This window comes from Coenobita brevimanus, chromosome 85, assembly GCF_032717465.1.
Source record: "Coenobita brevimanus isolate Jiangsu-jjx chromosome 85, ASM3271746v2, whole genome shotgun sequence".
Lineage (NCBI taxonomy): Eukaryota > Metazoa > Arthropoda > Malacostraca > Decapoda > Coenobitidae > Coenobita > Coenobita brevimanus.
Genome location: NC_137038.1, coordinates 4,878,810 through 4,904,032, shown reverse-complemented (window position 1 = coordinate 4,904,032; position 25,223 = coordinate 4,878,810). Strand labels below are relative to the sequence as shown.

Genomic DNA, 25,223 nt, shown 5'->3' with positions numbered 1-25,223 from the left:
GCATGCAAGTGAAAAAGTTACTACATGACAGTATTGTGATACCAACTCTAACGTACGGAAGTGAAGCTTGGACATTGTTGGAAGGACACAAGTCAAGAATGAGAGCAGTGGAAATGAGTTATTTAAGAGGAGCCTGTGGAGTCAGGTGGAGAGACAGGCTGACGAATGAAGATATAAAGGAGCGTTGTGGTGTGGATGTGGATGTGATAGGAAGCGTTATGAGAAACACACTGAGGTGGTTTGGCCATGTGGAGAGGATGAAGGGTGAAAGACTGACGAAGAGAGTGTATGTGAGTGAGGTGGAGGGGGGAAGAGGGAGGGGGAGGCCAAGGATGAGATGGAGGGATGGGGTGGAGAGGTATATGAGAGAGGGGGGTGTGAGTTGGGAGCAGGGCAGTGAAATGGCGGGGGACAGGGCGACTTGGAGGCGATTTGTTTGTGGCCACCCCAAACGGGATTGAGGCGTCTGGCAATAGATAGATAGATAGATAGAGATCCTTGGCACCAACACATCTTTAAGTATGGGTTTCCCCTTCACGAATTTGGTTTTTTCTAATTTCAAAACATGCTGCTTTGTAGATGTAACAGTAATGTCTGGGACCTCAAGCTCCTAGAAAGTCAGAAGCCCATGCTGCACTTTCTGTGATTGTATTTTATGAAAAAGTTAATATCCCATGCAATGATTTCTGGTTAAGTCAAGGTGTGTAACATACCTGTATCATGATAATCTTTGCCATGGCTTCTACGTGGATAGTGCACCAGAACATAATCACCCTTTCCAATACTGTACTTCACACCCTGATTTTTTCTGTAGTAGGATGTACTGGTATATCAGTTATGGTGTTGTCATCATCTGAGGTGTCCAACAATGTTTCTGTTTCTGAAGGATGATGTGGTTCACTGTCAGATGAATCATGCACTGGTGCAGTTGTTTTGGCATGGGACTTCTGCAATGGTGTCCTAGAGGTTGATGCATTTATGTTGCCAGTGGTCACACTTTGACCTGGATTTACCTGAATTCTCCTTGGTGATGCTCTTAACAGGTTGGCTGCTGCATCCTCCAGGTACTTCCTCAGTATTCAGTCATGAAGGGACTGACAGTTTTTAAAGGTGACTGAGCTGATGACTCCCTGTTGAGTTTTGCTTTGATATGGTTCCTGTTTTAGAGGGTACAATATATATACTACATGCTCAAAACCTACTTATGTTAAATTACTGCTTGACTGTACCTGTAAGTGAAAAAAGCACACTAGGTAGTTGTTTGCATTGTGTAAAAAATGTTCACAACAATTATAATTGCCATTACATGCAGTAATATCATGGCATACAACCTTGGTGCAAAAAAAAGGACTACCAGTACACACTGTATACCCAAAGCTATAAATTTGCATGATCCCATAACATACCTTATACTGTCCACAACTGCTGACAGCATTTTGAAGTATGCAGGCAGCTTTATTCATGTAGCAGCAAACTTTAGCATTTTCAACAAATATTTTTGTAAAAAGTTAATACTGGTCATGTTCCTTTAAAATGAGTAGAGTAGGGCCTCGCAACAAGTGATCTTAAGAGACTGCTGAAACCTCACTAGTCATGAGACCACTAGTTTGGAGGCAAACTTTATATAGTGAATAATAAAAATGGACTGGAACATTTAGAAAGTTCGACAATTTTTCCATTTTTGTCTACTTTTATCCACTAAATAGTCATTTTTATACTTATTATAATTAATATGACAAAGCAACAAAAAGTCACCATTAAATGCTCAGAATGCAGTTTATTGAAAGAAAAAGTTGGGAATTGGGAGTGTGCATGCTTACTGGGAGTAAGTGCCACCACCACCATTGCCACCCTCCTCTCCACCATCACCACCCTTCTTTCCACCATTGCCACCCTCTCGAGAACCAGCCTTTCTCCATATCCCCTATGTTATCTCATCATCACTTTCAAACCCTTCATAGTCATTAGGTTCACCACCATTTCCACCACCAACCAAGAAGCCATGAGGCTAGCGAAAACAGTGAACAATGGGGTAGCTGGGTAAAAAAAAAAAAAAGGGCAAGGTCGCACTAGCGTAGCGATGGGCAAAACAACAATGAATCGAAACACGCCATATGACTTGCTCACTAGGTGCAGTTCACTTGCTAGACGAGACTCGCTCGCTAGGAAAACGAGTCGAAATGTGCCTCGTGGCTTGCCCGCTAGACAACGATTGCCACAGTGTCGCTAGTTATGAAGCTGAAGACAGTTTCTATCTTATCGCCAGACTTGAAATCACCAGTCAAAAAAACCTGAGTTGCGGGGCCCTAATGTACCTAGTAATCATGTAACATGTTGAAATTTAGGGATTATGTAGAACATTGAGTAGTGAATAAATTCCAGATGGTTGTACTGTATTGACTCTGTCAGATAGGTACTGTATATGTGAACCAACAGAACATGGTGAAATTTTAGGGGGCCTATCTGATGAAGCCAAGATTACGTGGGCTTGAATGATGAGTGGCCCATTGAATTGGGCAAATATACGCTGTCTTGACGTTGCCACCCCTCACCCTGCCCTAGGGTGGGAAAAGAGGCCTGGATGATGATGATGATGATGATGATACTTTATTTCAGTAAGTACAACTTATTTTGGCAGCCACTCATATAATGAATACTTTCAGGTAGTTAGTGCAGTTACCCTGTTGGGTGGTATATATATTTTATTCATGCAGTGGAGAAAGTTCAGAGAACTGTTACCCATCCTGACATCTCAGGTGTCTCCTTTGGCCACAAAAGGGAAGGTGATTAGTACCCATGGTAGTAGTGACAGTGTGTGGCAGTGAAACATGTGTAAAAGGAGATGATATAGTGAGAGTCACACAAAATGACATGAGATAATGTGTAATAGATATGGATAAGATGTCCTTAGAAGAACTGAGATGATTGCTGAGAATGGAAAGCAGCAAGAAGGAAGTAGAAAGGAGATTAAGATAAGATGTATATGTCAAGTGTATAGGGCATGGGAGGTCGGTGAAGAGTTGTAGAATTATTGACTTACTCAACCATCAGCAGAGAGGTAGACCGAGAAAGATATGGGACAAGATGGTGTATACTGAACTCAGGAGTAGAATTATTACTAGAGAGCCAAAGTAGAACTGAGCAAGGTGGAGGAGTGCTAGCAGCTTAACATTTTTCACCCATGTTACTTAGAAATCAGACATAAAACTGAGCATTAGGATGATGAATGATTATTTAACCCTCTAAACTATAATGACACATCTCATTTTAACCTGTTGAGACTGGGGATGTCCTTGTCATGTAGTTCTTGCTTTCTCTTGATTATCTTATTCAGCATAGACTTTTTGAACTTAATTGAGGCATTCCGTGTTGAAATTGCCCAAGAGACTGACAGGTTAAATTTGAGTTAATGCTTGCATCAAAGGCATCAGGATGTATATTTTCCCTCGGCAAGGTCGTAACCACAAAACCACTATGGAAATATCCTTAAAGTTGAAAATTGTACAAAGAATCCAAGAAAAAATTTCCTTACTGCTGTTCTTTGCAACAGTGAGGCAACGACGTAAGAAGAGACTGCAGCCAATGAGTAAGTGCCAGGCCATTTATTTCAGGCAGGAGTGTTTCTGTCTCATTCTCCCTCCCATATTCATACTAATTACGTCACCTCTTCCTGTTGTTCTTTGTGTGTGTGTGTGTGTGTGTGTGTGTGTGTGTGTGTATTTTCTGCAGCTAACAATGGCAGAAAACTGTGATTAACTATATTAAATAATTCAGTTTTTCCACTACCTTGACTTTCAGATCCTGTGGAAACAAATTTCTCTCTCTCTCTCTCTCTCCTTTATATATATATATATATATATATATATATATATATATATATGTATTAAATGTTTTGGGGGGACCCTACCTCACCTCATCCATAGGTGGGACAAGGGGATAAAATTGATGATAATGAAATAATAATTTCAGGAATCAATCTCTGGGGAAGATGGGTTGTTGGCATACCCATCTTTACTAGCCCACGCCACAGTTAATGACCTCCTGTACCCTCTCTACCCACTGCTGCCCACCGCTAAGGTAAGGATGTGTTAAAAGTCACATTGGGGAATGGATCATTGTGCAGATTTAGCTACTTCACATTAATGGTGCATTTTGTATTTTATTTTTGCAGCCTTCTTACCATTTTATTTTGATTAGAAGAGGCTTTGCAGACTGGAGAGATTAGATACAGCTTTCATTAAGCCCTTCAGTATGAGAGGCCTTCCTAAGTTGAATACAATGATCTGTAACTAGCAGAAATAAAATGGAAAAATACATTATTAGATTGAAAGGGTGAAGAGAACATTTGAGCTTTGAGTGTGTTCCCAGAATGATGCACAGAGGCAGGCTGAGGTGGTTGGACATGGAGAGAATGTGTGAGGGTAACTGGGTTAAGTGCTGTACACACTTGAATGTGGAAGGAACAGTGTATGCTGGGAAAGTAAGAAAAATCTGGGATGAGGTCCTGAGAAGGAATCATAGAATTAATAACTTGACAGAGATGTTACAAGAGACTGTGCAGCTTGGAAAGTAGCTGTCACGTAAATGCAAACATGAAAAATTACCTTAACAAAAATTTATGTAGTCTAGGGACATTTTTCTGCCCATATTTTGCCTGTGCCAGATAATTTTAGCCAACTTAGGAATGGCTTCTTGTGTTGAAAGGGTTAATGAAGATTATATAAAACCACTCAGGTTCAGAAAGTGTCCCCAAGTTTTCAGATGGCAGGAAGAATATAAAGGAAGTGCAACATTAAGGGTGGGTGAAATGACTGTTTTTATTAAAACGTCCTCATCCTAAGTAACTCTTTTATATCCTTTTATGTAATAAGCCCTCAGTAAATGAAGAAATATTTACAATTAAAGTTCCATTGCTACTTATGTAGTGTACCATTTTCTTTCAGTTTACAGTAAAAGTTGTGCACTTTGTAAGAAGTTGTTTTTGAGAACTCATTCATGGAAATATTTTTTACCTCTTCATCTGCTGTTCCCCATCTTAACCCAATCATTTGCCCTTATCTGTTCCATGTGCTGTCAATTTCTCTACACCTGTTACGTCTTGTGGTGTTGTCATTTATGCATTTTCTTTTTTAACTAACCTTTGTATGGGATTTCCCTTACTCATTACATAAAAATACTTATTCCGCACTCCCTACACAAGACGGGACAGATGCAGACAGTGTGGAGCGCAACAGGTGACTTACCATGTGACGTGCACCTGGTGAATCTACGCACACTGGTGGACCCGCCCCGTGCCACACTGGGCCCTGCCTCCCGCCTGACCCCACATCCCCCAGCACCCCACGCTGCCCTCACACTACACCGCATTGGATTTGACTGTGCCTTTAACACGCCGGGACTTTATTGCACCACAAACGGGGGCAAGGTAAATATATTTCCATCAGTTTCCTTCTAGTAGTTTGACTGTGGCTTCAACAGAGATCTTCCATTGATTTCTTTCCAGGGGTGTCACTGTGGCCTCAACATTCTGGGACTTCGTTGTGCCACAGATCAGGGCAAGTTTAAGATTTTTTCGCTAGTTCCTTTCCAGGGTTCTGACTGCACCTTCAACACTCCTGAACTGTATTGCACCACATATGTAGACAGGGTCAATATTCTACGTTAGTTTCATCATACTTAGTATAGTAAGAGTACTGCATTGAATATTGTCATTAAACTTATGCATTTTATCCTAGGGTCACATCATAGTGTATATGGTTATGCACAGGAATTTACCATTATACTGTACAGGCAAACCCCGGTTTAACAGTGCAGTTGGTTAAGTAAAAACCTGTTGCTAGGTGGGGTATCATAAGTTGGGAACAATTTAACATAAATCATAAAGTCCGTTGTAGGGATTTGTTTTTGAGCCTTGGGTTTCCCCCCCAACCAAGTCATAAACCCACCCAAATGAGTCCCAAACAAAGTTTTAAGCCAATCTAAATGTCCTAACAGCTGTAAAAGAAGCTAACCTAAAGCCTAACACCTGTAAACAACCCATTAAACCTGAGAAATAAAATCTGAAAATCATAAAAAATAAGTCAGAAATTTTCAGACACCTCTCATCACTTCCTTCTTGTAAGTCCATGTCCGGGCCTGGTTGTCATCCTTGCTATCCCTCCCGAAAGTAGGAGATGTGGTGCTCCCTAGCACTTTTGGCCCATCACTTCCAGACAAAACATCGGAGGACCCATCATTAACCCCTTAACTGCGGGGCGTCACTTTCGTGACGCTTGGGAGCAAGGGATCATACCGCGGGGCGTCACTTTTGTAATTCTGTGTTATTTTGAATTTGCCCGGGCCTTCAAGTGGTGGCTTGTATCATCTATCAGTACTGCCAATGTCCAACACTAGTCAGCACTCCTAATCTCATCTGTACTCCCATACATTGTTGACAATTAAGCCATTTCTCCCCGTTCTTGACTCCCTTCCCTACCTCCCCTCCATTACCCTCTCCTCTCGCCTGCCCGGCCATGCTGCGCTAAGTAAATCTTCCCCGGAATTTTCCACTGATTTCATCCATTGATATAAGCCCTATGCCCTATTCTTATACCAAATAATATATACAAAAAAGAAGTAAGGTAAGTGATAGTGCCATACACCTGGAATTGGCTAATTATCACCTGACAACACCTCACATGCACTCGTTTTCTGATTTTCGCTGTTTATTTCCCCTTGAAATATGCCGTATAATCTATTCTCGTAATAAAAATATATATAAGAAAGGAAGGGAGAAGCCTAAGTGATATTTACATTCACCTGGAACTACCTAATTTATTATGTATTGTCTAGATTTCCTGCCAATCTTCATAGCGTATATATTAGCAGCTGTCACCACGCTGACATTGGCAGCATTGCACTCCCCCTAGGCCACCACAGTGTTCAGTTTACTGTCGTCTTTCAAGGTGAAACCACGTCGGATTCGTGCCTGTCCAATTCCGCCGCTTTTTACCCCCATGCAAAAGGCCCTATGACCTCTACCCCCAACTAAACCTCGTGTGGAAAGGGGTAAAGGGCTAAGTGACTGCTCTGGAATGTGAACTGGCTAATTTATCAATGAAAATGATGGACAGTGACTATGATCTTTCTGGTGACTAAAAGAGTGCAAGTGGAAATGTAAATAATGTGTAAACAGCAAGTGAAAGCAATGAATGTAAATATAAGTGAACAGTGGAAAATAGAAGTTACTGCAAGTGACAGTGCATAACACAGTGTAAATAAAATAGAAATGTAAATAATGTAAATAAAACTGAGAATGTAAACAGAAATGTAAATTAGTAGTAATATAAGAATACAAGTATATATACTAGGAGTAATGAAAGTTTCACTCTAACATGTATGAACACTATGAGTTATGAAAGTGGAAGTGAAAGTGACAGATTTGCTCTCAACGCTAGTATACAGGACGAGAAAGTGAATGCTACGTATTTTACTGAAAGAGAAATTGAATGCCTAGAGTGACAATAAACTACTATTACTGAAGGAAACTTATGGATAAAGACTGCAGATATATATGTGTTATATATGGAAATATAAAGTGTGAGTGTTTTTATGAATAATAAATGACAGAACACCAGCAGCGAACGAGTGTAAGTGGGAAGGTCATATGCGCTCATAATTTTCATTGCTTTCAGTGTTTTTTTTTTTTTTTTTTTTTTTTTGGAGTATGGATTCCAAACTATTTGAAAATCATAGAATAGTGTTTCTAGTGATAATATCAGGCAGTGGTAATCATGTTACGGGTTGTCGGGAAGTGTCAAGTGGAGACTTTGTTACCCAACTTCAGAGGTCTCCACAAGTCCTACGGTACTCGATGAAGGCTCAACAAACATCCCAGGAAAAAGCTGAAGGTATGTGCCATATGCATATGTAATTTTAATATTCTAGGACTAATAACTGATTTTTGGCAAATATTTTTAGAGAGTCTGTTGGAGCGCGAATATGCCTGCGGGACACGCAAGTCAAGCCAAATCAACCCTGCAGTTTAGGGGTTAAACTGGGGCTCAGCCATTGTTAAGCAGGGAAGGGTGGTATTCCTACCCCCATCACTAATCCGGGGTATTGCATATAGGGATATCATAAATTGGGGTTTGCCTGCATTACAGTACAGTATTGTATAGATACAGTAATACATCTTATGTTGCTATGTCACAGACATGTAGCTGTCAGTGGAAAATAAGGTTATGATGATGATGTCACAGGCTACTGGACCCCAAAAAGTAAAGAATGACATCAGTCCAAGTGTAGAGTTGCAATAAATGTTTAACAAGTGTCTGTCCCTTCAGGTGCGGCTGTCTGAACTGTTCCCACAGACATTCCGAGAGCAGGTACAGCAGATGTCCCTCTCCCTGCTGTATGAGGGTGTGGACATGACTAAGGCTTACACTCTCTCCCTCCAGCCCATGGAATTGTACACTTTCAAACTTACCTCAAGTTAGGGCAAGTGCAGATGCTTATAGAGTCAAGGTAAATTATTGTTGTAGGAGTATGGAAGTTGTGTACAGTACTGATGTTTTTAGAGGCAAAGTAAATTATTGTTGTAGGGGTATGAAAGTTAGTACACATCTTAGACAATGTACAGACATTTTATTACAGCTAAAATTATGCAGGCAATTGCAAACCCATCCTAGGAACTGGATGCCACAATTCAGGAGGAGTAGAGGTGAAATTCCTTGGTAACACAGTTGAATATGGGTGTGTTCCATGAACTGGATACAAATTTGATATGCAGACTGTTCAGATACATGTGTAAGGTGAAGCATGGATTAGATGATGTAGTTTAGTTTAAATACACACGTTAAATAGAGCATCCAAATGCAGCATAATTAAACTGATTAGATACAGTATTCTTATGTCACTTGTTAAATAACACATAGGCAAAATATCAGTACAACAAACACATTTAAATACAGAGATTCTTAAGACACTGTGCATTTCTTGGTGCTCAGGCTAAAAGTTAATAAGAAACCAGTGTCACAGACATCAGATGAATTAAATTGAATTACAGTATACCTTAATTATGAATACTGAGTTGAAATGGAGGTAACATAACAGGTAGTCATCAAGTTATATAGAACCTGGGCACAAACATAATACTACAAATTTCAAACAGACCCAAGCCTAAGCTGCAGTGTAGAATGCATTGTTGTATTTTACTGAATTAGAGTTACAGCAGTTGCACCAGTCTTTGCCAAATGTTCTATTGTGTTCATAGTAGCACTTTGTCAACAGCACTTTATATGCAGTCCTGGATATAGTTATAGTTATTGCTTATTTCCATCCTTCTGTATGTTTGCTTTTTCACTGTGTGTATGTGTTTGTAGAGGATGTGGAGGTTGTAGTGTTTTAATAGATATAATTTTTTCTTCCTTCAAATCATTCCTTAGGTTGTACAATTTGTTTTCTATTTTGTTGAGCTGAGATTCATCCTTTTATGGTTGTTGCTGTTTAGATGTGTTTATGTACACTTTGCTTCTGAATGCTTGAAGTTTGATTATGTTTAAATATGTGTATGCCCTTTTATCTAGCTGCAGTACTTTAATATTATGCTAAAATATTTTTTTTGCAAATATCTTGTTTTTTCTGTCCCCTTGTTGTGTGCATCAGGTTAAGTTTATTGTAATGTTTATGTATCTTTTACCTTCATTTTGTGGTCAGCTATATGAATATGGAAGTCTTTTGTTATCCCATATTTGCATACATCTCACTTCTGTTGTGAGATGTAACATAATGGTATTTGCTTCATCACATGTAAAGCAATGACCCAAAACATTGCATTTGTAGCCAGATATGTATATTTGTAGTACAATTTCTACTCTCAAATGGACTGACCCTTGCGAGGGTTAATACATAATTGGCTGATACTATATTTTTTACAGTGCAGTACAGTATTTGCTTATGTAATGCACAACATTCTACATTGACCCAGCATGATGTATATTGCTCCATTACATATAAGACAGCAGCTCCAAACACTGCATTCTTAGCTCGATATCTGTTGTTAAAGTGTTGTGTCATAGGTGTTCATGCATTATAATATTATGCAATCCAGATTATCTGTTATGATGATGCAGTTTTTATGCCATGCACTACTCTCTTTTTTGAGGACTTTATGTACTGGATGACTGAAACCTAGCCTGAGACCCCAACACCTCAAAGGGAATAATAGGGGATTAGTTATTACTATTAACATTTCCCAGCATAAAACTACCATGAGTCACAGATAAGACAGAAGCAGAAATAATGTGCCATACTACTTTCAAAAGAAGAGACCAAGCTATAATCCAGAAGCTGTTTAAGGCATTGAATCCTGCTTACTTTTTTTTTTTTTTTTTTTTTTTTTTTTTTTTTGCTGCCCTAGATGATTTTTATCAACTTAGGAAAGACCTGTCAGATTGAAGGGAGTTTACCTGGCCTACACAGAACCCCTTCAATTTGAAAAACTATCCTAAACAGCAAGAAATTATCAGGAGATGGCAAGAGTAGAGTGAAAAAAAGACTTCCCAAGGCTCAGTGGGTTAACTCTTTTTAGTCAGGTGGCTTCTTGCAGCAGAATGAAATTGCATGGCATCAGTGTAAATAAAATCTCTGGTTGTTGTCATAGTATCTGAGAGGTTAATTCATTCATTCATTCATCATCTGAGGGGTTAAACTGTTGCAAAATAATGTGTGTGTGTTTGTGTGTGTGCGTGAGTGCACATGCATGTGCATGCATGCATGTGTGTGTGTGTGTGTGTGTGTGTGTGTGTGTGTGTGTGTGTGTGTGTTTACCCATTTGTATTTTCCTATTTGTAATATACAGGAATTGAGCTAGGCTCATGTTTTCCTGTCACCATATCTACATATATCCGGTCTAGTTTTAATCACAGGAATGTTTTTTGCCTGTATCACCTCCTTGTCTAAGTCATTCCAAGTACCTATTCTAAATGAACCCTTTAAGATCATTAAGACATCTACTTTTCCTCATCTTGAAGTCATGACCACTTGTTCTTCCATCATCCAACACAAAAAGATCCTCTTTATCCACTCTTTCCAGTTCTCTTATATTTCTAAAGATTGTGCTCAAGTCGCCTCTTTCCCTTCTGTCACGCAGTGTTGGTAACTTCAGTTTTTCCAATCTCTCCTCGTAGGCCAGTTCCCTTAGGCTTAGTATCATCCTTATAGCCATCCATTGAACCCTCTTCAGTTTATCAGTATGCTTCTTTAAATGAGGTGACCTTATCACAGCCATGTACTCTAATCATGGTCACTATAAACTTCCTCAGCATTTCCTCATCCATATAATTAAAAGCCTCTCTCATGTTGGTCAGTAATCCTTAAGTGCCACCGATGATTCTGTTGATATGCTTTTCTGGTGATAACTCATCCTGAATAATCAGTTCCAAGTCTTTCTCATCTTTTCTCTTACTAATTACTTATATTGCCCGCTTCATATGTCCAGTGCGGTGTTTTTTTTCACTAACTCTGATTTCTAATAGATGACACTTCTTGGCACTAAAATCCATTTTCCAAGTCTGGCTCCAGCTGTGGAGTTTGTCCAGGTCCTCTTACAGTTTTTTTTACAAATATCAGTACATTTAATATATTTCATGATTTTAGCATCATCTGTGAACGTACTTATGTAACAATTCAAACCTTCTGGCAAATCAACTATATAATTATATCAAAAACATTATTGGGGCTAAGACAGAGCCTTGGGATACTCCACTGATCACATTTTTCCATTGCGAAACCTTGTCTCTTATAACTGTTCTCATCTGCCTTCCTATCAGATAACAGTTTCCTATGTGTGTGTGTGTATGTGCACATGCATGTGTGTGTGAATGCTTTGTGCGCGTGCATGCATGCCGGCCTGCATGTGTGTGTGTGTGTGTGTGTGTGAATCACATTTTAGAAAACAATAGAATTTACATGTTTTGGGTAATAAGGGTGCTGTACAAAAATTGGCCACCTTAACTCTCAGACTTCTATGACTCATTGCAAATTGAATCATCTGCCGTTAGCTGCAATACAATGCTAAAGTTTGCCATGAATGTGAGAGGGCCACTGGTACCGGTGTAACCACTTTTGGTCTGATGACTTACGCTCAGCTTCATAAAACTGTCTGGCATTATGTGGAATAAAATACTAGAGTTGCCCTGATCATGAGAGTTAACTTATATCTGGATTGATGAATTACCCTTAGGTAATGGTGACAGATAAATGACTAGATACCTGAGTGAGTGGATGACCGGTAGATACAAGACAGTGAGTAACATTACTGTTACCATACACTCCATAAGGCCAGTAGAATAGCATCCCTAGCCAGTCGTCATTCCAGAATTACAGCTGGTCTCCATTTAAAGTTGTTTCTTTTTCACAGTGAGTTGTTGGTGAATTCCGTCAGTTGGAGTTGTATGTGATTCATTATAAATTGTTTTGCAGTATGAAATGATGGTTTTGTTAGTACTTTTCTTCACTCAGATTTGCCCATGATTCATTATAAAGTTGTTTTGAAGCAGGAAGTTGGTGGTCCTTTAGTACGTTTCATCATTTGTTGCTTATGGATTCTATCTATTCTATCTATTGCCAGACGCCTCAATCCCATTTGGGGTGGCCACAAACAAATCGCCTCCACGTCACCCTGTCCCCCGCCATTTCACTGCCCTGCTTCCAGCTCACGCCCCCCTCTCTCATATACCTCTCCACCCCATCCCTCCATCTCATCCTCGGCCTCTTCCTCCCTCTTCCTCCCTCCACCTCACTCACATACACTCTCTTCGTCAGTCTCTCACCCTCCATCCTCTCCACATGGCCAAACCACCTCGGTGTGTTCCTAATAACACTTCCTATCACATCCACATCCACACCACAATGCTCCTTTATATCCTCATTCATCAGCCTGTCTCTCCATGTGACTCCACAGGCTCCTCTTAAATAACTCATTTCCACTGCTCTCACTCTTGACTTGTGTCCTTCCAACAATGTCCAAGCTTCACTTCCCTATGTTAGAGTTGGTATCACAATACTGTCATGTAGTAACTTTTTCACTTCTATGCTCACTTCCCTGTTTCTTATCACTGCTTTCAAAGAACCAGCAACCTTTCTTCCCTGCTGTACCCTTTCAAGCACTTCACCCTCCAAACCTCCATCCTTACTCATCACGTTACCCAAGTACTTAAACGTACTCACATTTTCCAACTTCTCACCATCCAACCTCGCTGTACATTCACTGACTTCACCTCTCTCGAAGACCATCACTTTACTCTTCCCTACATTCACCTTTAGATTCCGTTTCTTACACACTCTCCCAAACTCATCCAACAAGCCTTGCAGCTCCCCTTCGTCTTCACTCAATAACACAGTATCATCTGCAAACAACAGTACAGGGAGTTTCCAAACACTATCCTCTCTCACCAGGCCCTCCAACATCCACTACCCTACCTTGTACCTCTTTTATTACCCCATCCATGTACAGATTGAACAACCATGGAGACATGACACATCGCTGTTTCAACCTAACCTTCAAAGAGAAAAATTCACTTAGTTCACCATCCACATGCACTGCAGCCTTTGCACCATCATACATACTTTTCACAGCATTCAACAACTTCCCATGTACTCCATATATTCTTAATACTGTACTTTCCACAATCCTTGTCTATCCACCCTGTCATATGCTTTCTCCAAATCCATGAAAGCCGCATACAACTTCTTTCTCTTCTCTAGAAACTTATGGATTCAATTTTAAAAAAATCTTAAATGAGAAATTAGTGTTTGTTTTTAGTACTTTTAACTCCCCAGCCCTGCACCAGAAACATGTCACACCTAAAGCTGTTTCACCTAAATCATCATTTTACCAACACACATAATTGTATTGGACTTTAAGTGAGGACTGACTGTATTAACCATTCTTTCACTGTCATTCTGATTTCCCTGTGGTTAAGGCCATTGCCACATATTTTGATAAAAGATATTTTCATAGTCTTTATATCCACTACAACCGGGTACTTAGCATTGCATAATATAGTACAGCACATATACTGTATAGTGTTAAGTCTCTCAGGCTCTTATGACTCACTTTTAGCGGAAGAAAATCATGTGTCATTAGATGAATTAATAGTGTTAATCTGACCTTGAGAAGGTCAGTGGTGATGGTATTAGCTCCCTTGGGTTCCTGTGTCTTGCTTAGTTAAATTTAATCACCTGGCATTAGCTGGAATAGAGTACTAGAGTTGTTTCAGCCATGAGAGTGACATGGTATGTTTCAAATGAATTTTTTTTTCCGGTTTGATGTGAAATGTTGGAATGAAGTAGCCTTTTGCCCAGCCCAGTATGATGAGAGTAATCACAGCACTTTCCATGACCATAATGTATCATTTAGCAGAATCAAACCCAGTGTAGTAAGTCCTCAGATGTTGCCCTTGTTATGTCCCTTTTTTGCAGTCAGGTATACACTAACGTAGAAAAAAACTGCCTGCTAAAGTTCTGTTGCTACCTTTAAGCTAAAAAGGGATGCCCTCATATGTTGGTACCAATACAACTGGGCAGCAGATTTGCGTGGTTATACAGTCACTCAACTCCCTTTCCATCCCTAGTGAAAGAGGGATGGTTGACTGCGGAAGGGCAGCTTTCACCTGCAGTCCAACAGGTTGTTCAGATAAGCCTAGGGCCACAACAGCAGCAGTAAGTTCATTTACCAATTTCACCAGTTTGTGGTACCATTTGTATAACAGAGTTGTGATATTTTAGAACACTTCCCTGACATAATGAAGACATACAGTATTTATATTTGTTTTGGTGTCCATTGGGTGAGTGAAGGAAAAGTGTAGATAGGTCTTTCACTCCTGGAAATTTTAAATAAGTAAACTTTTGTAATATGTAACAGGTTATTTGCAATTTTGGTAAGGTGATGGGGTTGTTGGGGATGTTTGGGTGTGCTTGTAGTAAGAGTGCTTAGCAGTAAATGTGTACTATCATAATCAGAAGTTAGTGACTCATCCCTGTTGACTGTGAAAAGGGAAGGTGTTTCATAAAGTATTTTGTGACAGCATTATGATGCACACTGATAAAGAGTATGGAAATGAAGGATGCTCTTTATATGTCTGAGGAGGAATGATGAGAAATATGGAATAGCAGTTTAAAGCACATAGCAGAAGAGTATGAGAAGGAAGGATACTCTACAGTGTTTGATGAGGAGTGAAAAATAAGGAAGGTAAAACACTGTGATGGCAGGAGATTGTTGAACTTTTGCTTGTGGTAGTGCAGTGCAGGACTTTAGTTGCTGTTCTGAGTGTGCTTACTGATTTATACATGATCTGCATAATGAGTGTTTTTAGCATTACATATATAAGCATTTCAGTGTATCCCTTTATGATAATGTTTGTGAATATGCATAATGTGTAATGTGTAGAGTTGCCTGCTAGACAGATGTGGGCAAACCAGCTGCTGCAGTACATAATATACATACATGGGATGCAAGTCCTATGCTAAAATATTGTGGATAATCTTGTCCTACTAAGTTAATTTTATTTTTATTGAATTTGGTAGAGAATATCACATCTTAATCATTTGACAATCTCAGATACAGGTGCTGTGCTTTGTGTAACCCCATGAATCCCAGTGACATTGTTTCATTTAATTTCGCTTATAAAGGCTCCAACATGCTTGCATGCATTGGCCTTGGTCACCTTATGGTGGCTTTCCATGCTACTCGATCTCTGGCAGCCACCCTGTTCAGTTCCTTATCCCTGTGGTCACACACTATGACCTCATCCCAAGTCTTTTTCAGTCGGCCTTATGCAACCCTACCCTTAACGTTCACACTTTTGACTTCTGCACCCAGTTGTCATCCCCCATCTTCTCCACATGTCCAAACCATCTCAATTTACCTCTCCTCATCACAACACCAATACACTTCATTCCCTTCCTTCCTCTCTTACTCTTCCATCGTAAACCTAACCCCCCATGCCTCGCATTCAGGGATGCAGTACACATCCACATAATCATTGTCTTGCTGCTTCTTAACAGTTTTATTCACCATAAGATGAGTTTCTTGTATTTGAAGGGTTTATCAACCCCTAGGCTGGGGTGGCTGTAAACATTTCCTATGTCTGTGGTGCGGGAAAGCTGGTTTTAAAAATTGTGTTTTCATTGTGTTTTGACCCACTTATATCTAACTAAACATGATAACATTTTAATCAGACAAAGTTTCCACTTCACAGTCATGATTTGTGATCCACTCATTAACCCACCCCATCCCGACATCTTCCGGGCAGTGGTACGCCCCAGTCCCGACGTTTTTGGACCTTTTTTTTTTTTTTTTTTTTGTGTTCAAACATCCGCTTTTGGTGAGAAACATCGAAAATTCATAGAGAAATCACTCACCTGAGGTTTAAAATACTCGATCCAGGTAGGAGTACCTCCTTACCTTACAGGGTTTTCTATCAGGCTGGCTGCAAAGAAAACGAGTTCTATGGGAGGATAACTATTCTACACCACTCATAAACGGTATTTATTTATTTATTTGGTACGAATTTATATGTAGTACGAGAGTATATTGGTTTTCAAACGGTAATATAGGCATTATAAGCATTGTTTCACTCACTAACTCATCACCATTCCTGACCTTTTTTTGCCACATTACCTGAACATCATTTCTGACTGTTTCTTCCTCTAATGTTTGTCCTCCACATTGTCATCGATTGGGGAATCACTCTGGCCCTGAATTTCGCATCGTGGCATGACATGGCTTTACTGGCCAGGTCACTGATAACAGGTGAATTGCTGAGAAAAGGTCATGCAGGGGGGGGGGGAGGTCATGCTGGGTAAGGCATTGTCCCTGCCTGGCATCTTGTAGAGGAAGGTGTCCCATGTATACGTGCCAGAAATCACTTGCGAAAATTGAAAATTATGCAAATTAGGGACCTTGCAATGTTGCCGCGTTAATTTACGTCTCCGGGATATGAGTGCACATCATGTGAGGACATGAATTCACGTCTCCGGGACGGGGCGGGTTAAGCATAAGCATGCAGCAGGTGCAAAAAAATGTTTGAAAAATTCACAATATTTCATGAGGCTTTATTGGAATGTACGACAGTCTACCGATCGGCATTTCCGGAATGCTATACGCAGCTGAGGGGTTAAAGCTGTGTGTAACCTTTTTAGTTCTACATCTGTCCTGAAAAGATGGCAGGAATAAAGTGAAAAAACATCCCTGGACTGAATGAGTCAGTAGTGAGTGGCTTATTACGTAGCCAGACTGATATGGTAGTTATTGTAATTGCTCTTGTATGATGCATCCATGAATAGAAGAAAAGCATTATAAAAAGAGTATGATACCTCATGAGCTGCAAAGGACAACCATTTATATTTTACGTAGATGAGATCCGACAGACATTTTAAATTCTTTTTTATTACTACCGCACTGAAAATTTTAATTCTCATTTTACAGCAGCATGGCATATAGTATATACTGTATCCCAGTCAGCATGTAAAAAGTTATACCATTGTACTAGTCAGCACTTTGCCTGTATGAAGTGATTTTTGTTTTCCTTTTCCATATAGTTTAATGATGTGAGGTTTTGCTCTTGAAATTTTTGGCAGTAATGTATAGTTGCTCTAACAATTTCCTCCAGTGTAAAGTATTGATTGTTGTCATATTTTGAAACACATCTTTGACATATAACAGGGACTTACTGTATTATTGGTTTATTGGTATTTTGAATATTAGTGCATTTTAATGACAGCCCAAATGCAATGGTAGTATAGGTAACAGTGAACTGGATGAAAAGTGTCAAATGAAAGTCATTAGCGTAAGATTGGGAGCAGCAGAAAGGGTCGTGGAGTTAGAGGATGTAGGTAGATAGAGAAGAATGTGGGAGGAATGTAGAAAGGCTCTGGAGGTGGTAAGGGGGTGGAAATGAGACAACAGACAACATATGTGGTAGAAAAATAAGACCAGAAATAAAGATGGTGCTTTTTTCAGTAAAGAGTTTTTTAAGAAGTGGCTTGAGATAATCAGTCATGTACAGTAGTGCCAACACAGGCCAGTCTTTCAGCTTCAGTTATATAATCTGGACTGTGTTAGCCTAGCTTCAGGTCCTACACTTAGAAAAGGACACTTTGAGATTAGCTGTTAATTTGTTTTAATTCCTTGAATCTGGCATGCATTTTACTTCATTCCTATTATTTTCATGATTTTGTTCAGCTGGGGGGAGACTTTTTGCCCTTGAAGGGTTAGATGTTTCCCTCATTAACACCTTCACTGCTGTAGATCCTTGCTAAAATGAATGCAGTGTCCTGAGATAGCAAGAATAAAATTACATATGAGTACAGAGGTTACATGAAATGGAGAAGTTGATGAATGTGTAGGGTTGTGTGATGTCTCTGGGATGTCATGATGTGTGTTGTCATCGGATGTGTCCTTCACAACCAGTGCATTTTTAATGGCTTGTAGGTGGTATTCTTGTTAGCTTAGGAAGCTTACTATATTCTCTTTCCTTTAACTTGCCCTCATATAACCATCTCTCCATCATGAATGCTGAGCTGTAACAACAGTAACAGTAGAATATAGTATGTCATGCAGAAGTGCCAGGGAAAGGATGTAGAGCCATAGCATTGTCTTTTTCTGCCACTGAGCTGTGTGAAGTAAGCTACCTTTAAAAAAAAAAAAAAAAAAAAAAAAAAAAGAGAGAGAGAGAGAGAGAGAGAGACCCAAACCAGTGATCCATTTATAATATTTTTGCAATATCCAAACAATTCCATTGGACTGTAGAAGCACCACATTGTGCAAGAGGTAAATGAAGGCTTTATCTATTCCATCAAGTCAGAATTTTTACCTTAAGGTGAAGAAAATCATCCAGAAATTATAATACTGTAGATGCACAGCATGTCATTGGATTGAAGGAGTTAATATATTCTTGTATGATATGGAACTGGTATCAATACAGAAATAAGGGATTTAATCCCTGAGCTAGGCAACTATGGCCATATAGCCCTGCTAGGTTACAGAAGCGCCCTACCACTCCTTTGCGAGGCTCGAACTCGCAATCCCCCGATTACGAGCTTGATGCTCTACCACTGAGCCACCGTGCCCCAATACAGAAATAATATAAATAGCATACACACACACACACACACACACAAAAAAGTATACAGTATATATATATATATATATATATATATATATATATATACAGTATACACATAAGGAGCTTCCGTGGTACGGTGTACGTTTTTGTACATGGGAGAACGAGAGTTCGTGCCTTGCCAGGGTAATAAACTTTGGGAGCGTTCTTCTGGCCACATACTGCTTTGGGAGACATAAGGGGTGCTGTGGTTGAACCAGTGTTGCTTGCACCCAGTCGGCTTGAGCAGGCCGATTACACCTGGTTCACAGACTACACACACATTCAAAGCCATTCCAACACTACAATCATATTTAAAAGCACTTCTCACCTTACATACAATCCCTACCAGACAGCCTAAGCCACTTGGTAAAGGTACATAGGTTGTATCGTCCCCACTTCGGTCAGAATAGGCCAGTCCTGCAGTGGACACTCAAAACGGCCGATGATGATGATGATGATGATATATATATATATGCTGATCACGTAATGCCACTCAGGGATGAGTGAGGCTGGTCACTCTCATCTTAAATGTCAGGACCAACTTGCCTAGCCCTGGGCTCCTACGCTCCTCATGGGGCAATGTAGGATTGGATGATGATGACGATGATACATATATATATATATATATATATATATATATATATATATATACACTGTATATATATATATATATATATATATATATATATACACTGTATATATATATATACTGATTAAGGAAAATGGAAAAGTAATACTGTAGTTCACAGATTTTCTCTGCTGAATGTAGTTTGTAATAAATGTTTGTACTGTATACTTTAACTTTTCTACATGAGCCTTGAATGTTTATAAAAGTACAATGTTGTATGTGTATTGTATTGGCTGTGTGTCCAGTTTATATGTATGAATCAACTGAGACTTTGTAAATGTAACCCTGTATACTTTTGTTATATGTCAGAAACTGAAATCTCTATTGACATCCTGTGTTGCTGGCTGATGTACAGCATAAATGTTGAATGGAATTAATTTCAAACTTGTAATTGATGAAGTTTCAGTGATATGTGCTTTGGTTACATCCAGTAATTACTTTCAGCTCTGAATAAGGTATTGGTCCCTCTATAATGTTAGAGAACATACAGAATACACCTTGGTAGTCAGTGTGCATTTGCAACATTTTTTCTGTGTTGCATTGATTGATATAGATACAATTGTACAGTAGTAAAGTACATTTGCTTTAAAAAGTCAGTATTTCAGGTTATTTGTGTATTCAGTGCTGTTAGTGTCACATGTTTAACCATTTATCTTCAGTGATGTATTTTCCAATTTATTTTTGCTACTACTGGATGATTTTATTCAGTTTAGGAAGAGCTCTTTTGTAGTAGAGGGGTTAATGTAGGCTGTATCTTTTGCCTCCAGCTTGAAATATCTCTCCTGATCAGAATGAATTTGCCTGGTTCATTCATTTGTTTATAAAGGCTCCAGCATGCTTGCATGCGTTGGTTACCTAATGGTGGCTCTCTGTGCTGCTCAGTGTCTAGCAGCAGTTGCTTATCCCTGAGATCACACCTTGTGACCTCATCACTTTTTTTTTTTTTTTTTTTTTTTCCCCCCCCCTAGTGTGGAAAAATATAAAGTGCATCATTGGACGGAGGGGTTAACTGAGGAAATTTTGCCACCATGAAAATAAAGCCAGAATATTCATGGTACCCATACTCACCAAACAGTTTGTGGTTAGTGCCGAGCTTGGGTCTGTCTAACAAAACAATAGCACTGAGTTTGGCACTATTTAATACAGATTTAGGGTTGAGTTTGGCACTACGATACAAAGGTTTAGTGTTGAGTTTGGCACATGAATTTAGTGTTTAATTTGCTACTTTGTTTATGAATGAGTAACCATGAATATACTTTGGGTAAAGCATATATAAGTAATTATAATGGTTCCTTTAACCCTTTGCTGTCCAAAATGCTGGGTACTAACCAGAAAATAAATCCAAGTGTGTCCCAGCCATTGAAAGGGTGAGTGTCAGTGTATACCTTTTTATGTTGCAGGTATTGGCAGTGCTGCTAATAGAGTACTTTACAAAGCAGTATTGCAAACTTTTAAAATAACTTACAGAAGACACACAGTTTAACTTCTTCACCCTGGTGACATTACTTTTTATTCATGCTGTTGCAGGATAATTTTATGTAGCTCGTGAGAGGTTTTCAAATTATTGGGGTTGGATGTTGCCATCATTAACCCCTTCAGTACAAGAGATCATCCCTAAGCTGAACAGACCTTTATGTAGGCAGCAAGAATAAACGTAATATTTCATCAGACTGAAGGGATTAAGTTAAACATAAAACCATGTATGCCCATAATTTGTTTGAAGAAAGACTACTGTTGGGTGGTATTCTTGTTGGCATTGGATGCATTATACTACCTCTTCCATAGCAGATTATTTTGCTTATTGCACCCAGGTGTTCTCTCTCTCTCTCTTTTTTTTTTTTTTTTTTTTTTTTTTTCCCCCATCTCAACATACATTGCATAAATAATATACAAGATCATATTAATTGATAAGAAGGGGCACTAGGAAGCATCCTTAATAGGTGAGAATATGGGGTTTGGAGTGCTGGTGATCAGTAATCAATCCTTTAAGTCTGATACACACACTTCCAGCATATAGAAGCATATTGATATTGTATTTTGTTTTAGATTATTCTGTACAGCTGTCCGTATATGCCACATCTGAGTGTTATGCTTGTGCTAAAAATCACATCTAAGTGTTTGCCTGTTTCCTCAAGTGCTAGTGTATCATTAGCACTGTGTTGTATGATTAACAGTAACAGTTGTTGATAATAAACCCCTTGTATCCAGATGTCATGTACTGTACTTGTGAGTTTAGGAGCCTTACTCTTGTACCTCTTCCTTGGAGATTTATTTTGCATACACCACATTCCTTTTCTCCTGTATGGTACTTTATGTCTTTTTATTATCAACACAGACTGCATAAATAACATGCAAGAGAACGTTAATGTACCAGAAACTAAAATAAACTGGCAAGGAAAAGGTACTAGGGAGCAACCTTAATAATGAAAATAATAGCCCATCCTTTTTAGTGTATTCTACTGCTACCAGATGATTTTATTCAACTTGGGGAAAAGCTTCACATATTGAAGGGGTTTACTAATTCTGTATCTAACCTCCAGTTTGTAAAGTTTATCCTACGCTAAGTAAAACTGTCAGGAATGAAAAAGATGTCCTTAGGCTCAGTAGATTAAACAACAAAAGACTTGGAGCCCGTTAATTAGACGTGTTCTTATGGCGTTTTCAAGCATCGTACTGTTTTACGTTATGTGTTCTTAATAAAGTTTTATAATGTATGCCAGAATGAAGTCAGCATGAAAACATATGAGACATGGCATTGTTTTGAATTAACTCTTTAGTCCAATGATGCCTTTTCATTTTATTTAGGACACCACAAGATGATTTCATTCATCTTAAGTGAGAGCTTTAGTTGTATCTAATCTTTCCAGTTTGAAAAATCTCTCCTAATCTGAGTAAAATAATCCAAAGGTATCCAGATTTTAAAAAAAATAATACTAATAATCACTGGATTGAAGGAGATAAACTACTGAAACTGTCATAAAAGGAACTATTACTGGGTGAAGTCAGAGATGGCTTGGGCCTGCTCATCCCTTGCATTATTTTTTAAGTGATGTCTGATTGAAGGGATTTTAAGGTGGTGTTTTACCCCAATAGAGATTTTGAAGGTTGTTAACAGTTATGTGTCCACAAATCCATAAGTTGCCACATAAACATTTTCCTATCATGTTTCAAATACATTGTGAAAATATGACCGGTTATTATTTCCATATTTTTAGCACTTTTGCCTTCTGTGGATGTACCAGATCTTTATTATACTCAGGCAACTGCATGACAATTTTGTTCAGATTGAGAGGATTTCTCGTCATTAGAACGTTTTTAAATTTTTATTAACCTGTGGAATACTTGAATTTTCCTTCCCTGTGTAAAATTCTGCTGTTAAGATTAGCCCAAATGAAATACTGTAGTGTGTACATGGCAGTGTAAGTGTTAATTGAAAGGGAGGAAAGATAGTCATTTTTGTATGTTTATGGGTCTTTGATTTTCATTGCAGTTAATCAGTCTGCTGGTACAGATTGTGAGGTTATAAGTACAGTACTGTACAGTACTACAACAAGCTTAGTGAGGTTCTGGGTTGAATACCAGAGCAGTCACAGACAACAGAGTTTTCAGAGAATGCAGTCAGTTATCTTACAGCTAAATCATTTGTAGGTAAGTAATTATATTGAACTGTTTAGATTTCAGTAGTCTTGGTACCCCCCTTTTAACACTATTGTCAATGGAATGACTGTCTGATAGGTAATATGATGTGCATCTGCAGAAAAATTAGGAGGAGGAAGTGTGCAGATTGTCAGATATGTGAAGTAGGAAACTTGGGGTTTAACTGGTGAGTGAATGAGGGCCCGGCTGGCTCATTTCATTGGGCATGATGTTAACTGATCTCTGTCATGGTTCTCTTTCCTTCCTTTCTGGCACCTGCCTCATGCAGTCCTTAGGTAAGAAAAAGTGGTCAGGATGATGATAAATCTCCTGTAACATGTTAGTTTCACTCATCTTAAATGTCAGGACCAACTGCCTAGCCCCGGGCTCCTATGCTTCTCATGGGGCAACGTAGGATTGGATGATGGATGGATGAACATGTTAGTGATTGGAAGGTGGTGGTGACCATCATCCATTCACTTGATAAAGTACTTTCTACTTGGTTAAGTGCCTCCTTTCTCATTGTCTCTTTGCCTGCCCTCCTTTTTTCCTACGTCACCCTTTCCTTCCTGTCACTTTCTGCTGTTCTTTCCACTTCAGGTGACTCTACGTTGAGTGGTAAGCCTAATTGTTTTCTGTAACCCAGGAAACCATTTAGTGCTGGGTGGTAACCATAAGCCAGATTATGGGGCGAAATGGAGCCTTCTATGGTGTCCATGTTAACTGGATGGAGAGATGCAAACATGGCATCCTTCCAGGAACCAACCCTTCAGTTTTCCTCAAGCATTGCTGCAGTGAGGCACTGTCAGCTGCAAGAGAACATTGGTTTGCTGCGCAGGATGGCCCTACAGGAATTATTGCTGCCTGAGCTTGATGGGTCTGCCTCGTGAGACAGACTGGGGTTGGATCAACCACCATATTACTGTACTGTTTTAATACTCTATTATTATTACATTTCCCGAAGGGAAAGGTATTATTTTTCTGTTTCTTCTTGATGGTTTTCTTTTACTAATGCTCATTGCCATGGCCTCATGCCTGTATTTCTGGGTCTTTTGGACTAAAAATACCTGAACTTAAGATCTCCAGTCACCGTCCTCAGGTTTTTAAAGACCTTTCAAGTATGGTATCGAGGTATGTGAGATCAAGCTGAGAGAAGTGAGGTGGACCTGGAGAGGAGCAGTCAGGGAGAAAAACTGAAAGTTGAGAAGTTAAGAATCAAAGAAATGGCAGATGAATACAAGACCAAAGTAGTGGAGGAGTTAGAATCAGTGAATTGGAATGAAATGGATCTGGACAGCCTGTGGAGTGCACGTAGGGATTGCTTAGTTAGGAATGATGAAGTGGTGTGTCGTGTGGCAGGAGTAACAAAGAAAGGTACAGCACGGTGGGATGAAGAGGTTAAGAAAGCAGTGGTGGAAAAGAGGAAGAAGTGATCAGAGTGGTTACAGGACAGGGGTTCAAATGAAATAACTGAAAATACTGAGAGCAAGAAGCAGGTAGAGACTAGTGAAGAGGAAAATGGAGGTATATGATGATCTAGGAAGAAAAAAAATGCAAATTACCTTGAAAATAGTAAGTTATTCTGGAAAGAGGTGTGGAAATGTAGAAGTGACCATGGAAAGAAATGTGAAAAGAGTGAAGGATGTAAGTAGTAGATTATTAACCCATAAGGATGAAGTAAGGACCAGATGGGAAGAATATTTTGAAAGCCTGATGAATGGGAATAGAGAGAGCAGAGCCATGGTAAACATGACTGGTTCTGGGGGTGTGCAGAGAAGGAATGCAGTGCCAGGAAATGTGACATTCGCAGA

The 25,223-nt window shown here is 39.3% G+C and overlaps 1 protein-coding gene across 1 annotated transcript in view; it reads left to right on the top strand.

Annotated features, from left to right (window-relative positions):
- LOC145410338 (alpha-mannosidase 2x-like) overlaps window positions 1-8,494 on the top strand; it is an 81,636-nt gene extending 73,142 nt beyond the window's left edge. The window contains exons 20-22 of the mRNA XM_080280476.1: window positions 3,970-4,077; window positions 5,201-5,425; window positions 8,325-8,494. Coding sequence (XP_080136602.1) covers window positions 3,970-4,077; window positions 5,201-5,425; window positions 8,325-8,477 — 486 coding nt within the window. The 3' untranslated portion in view covers window positions 8,478-8,494. The remainder of the gene's footprint in view (window positions 1-3,969; window positions 4,078-5,200; window positions 5,426-8,324) is intronic.
- The last annotated feature ends 16,729 nt before the right edge of the window (window positions 8,495-25,223 follow it).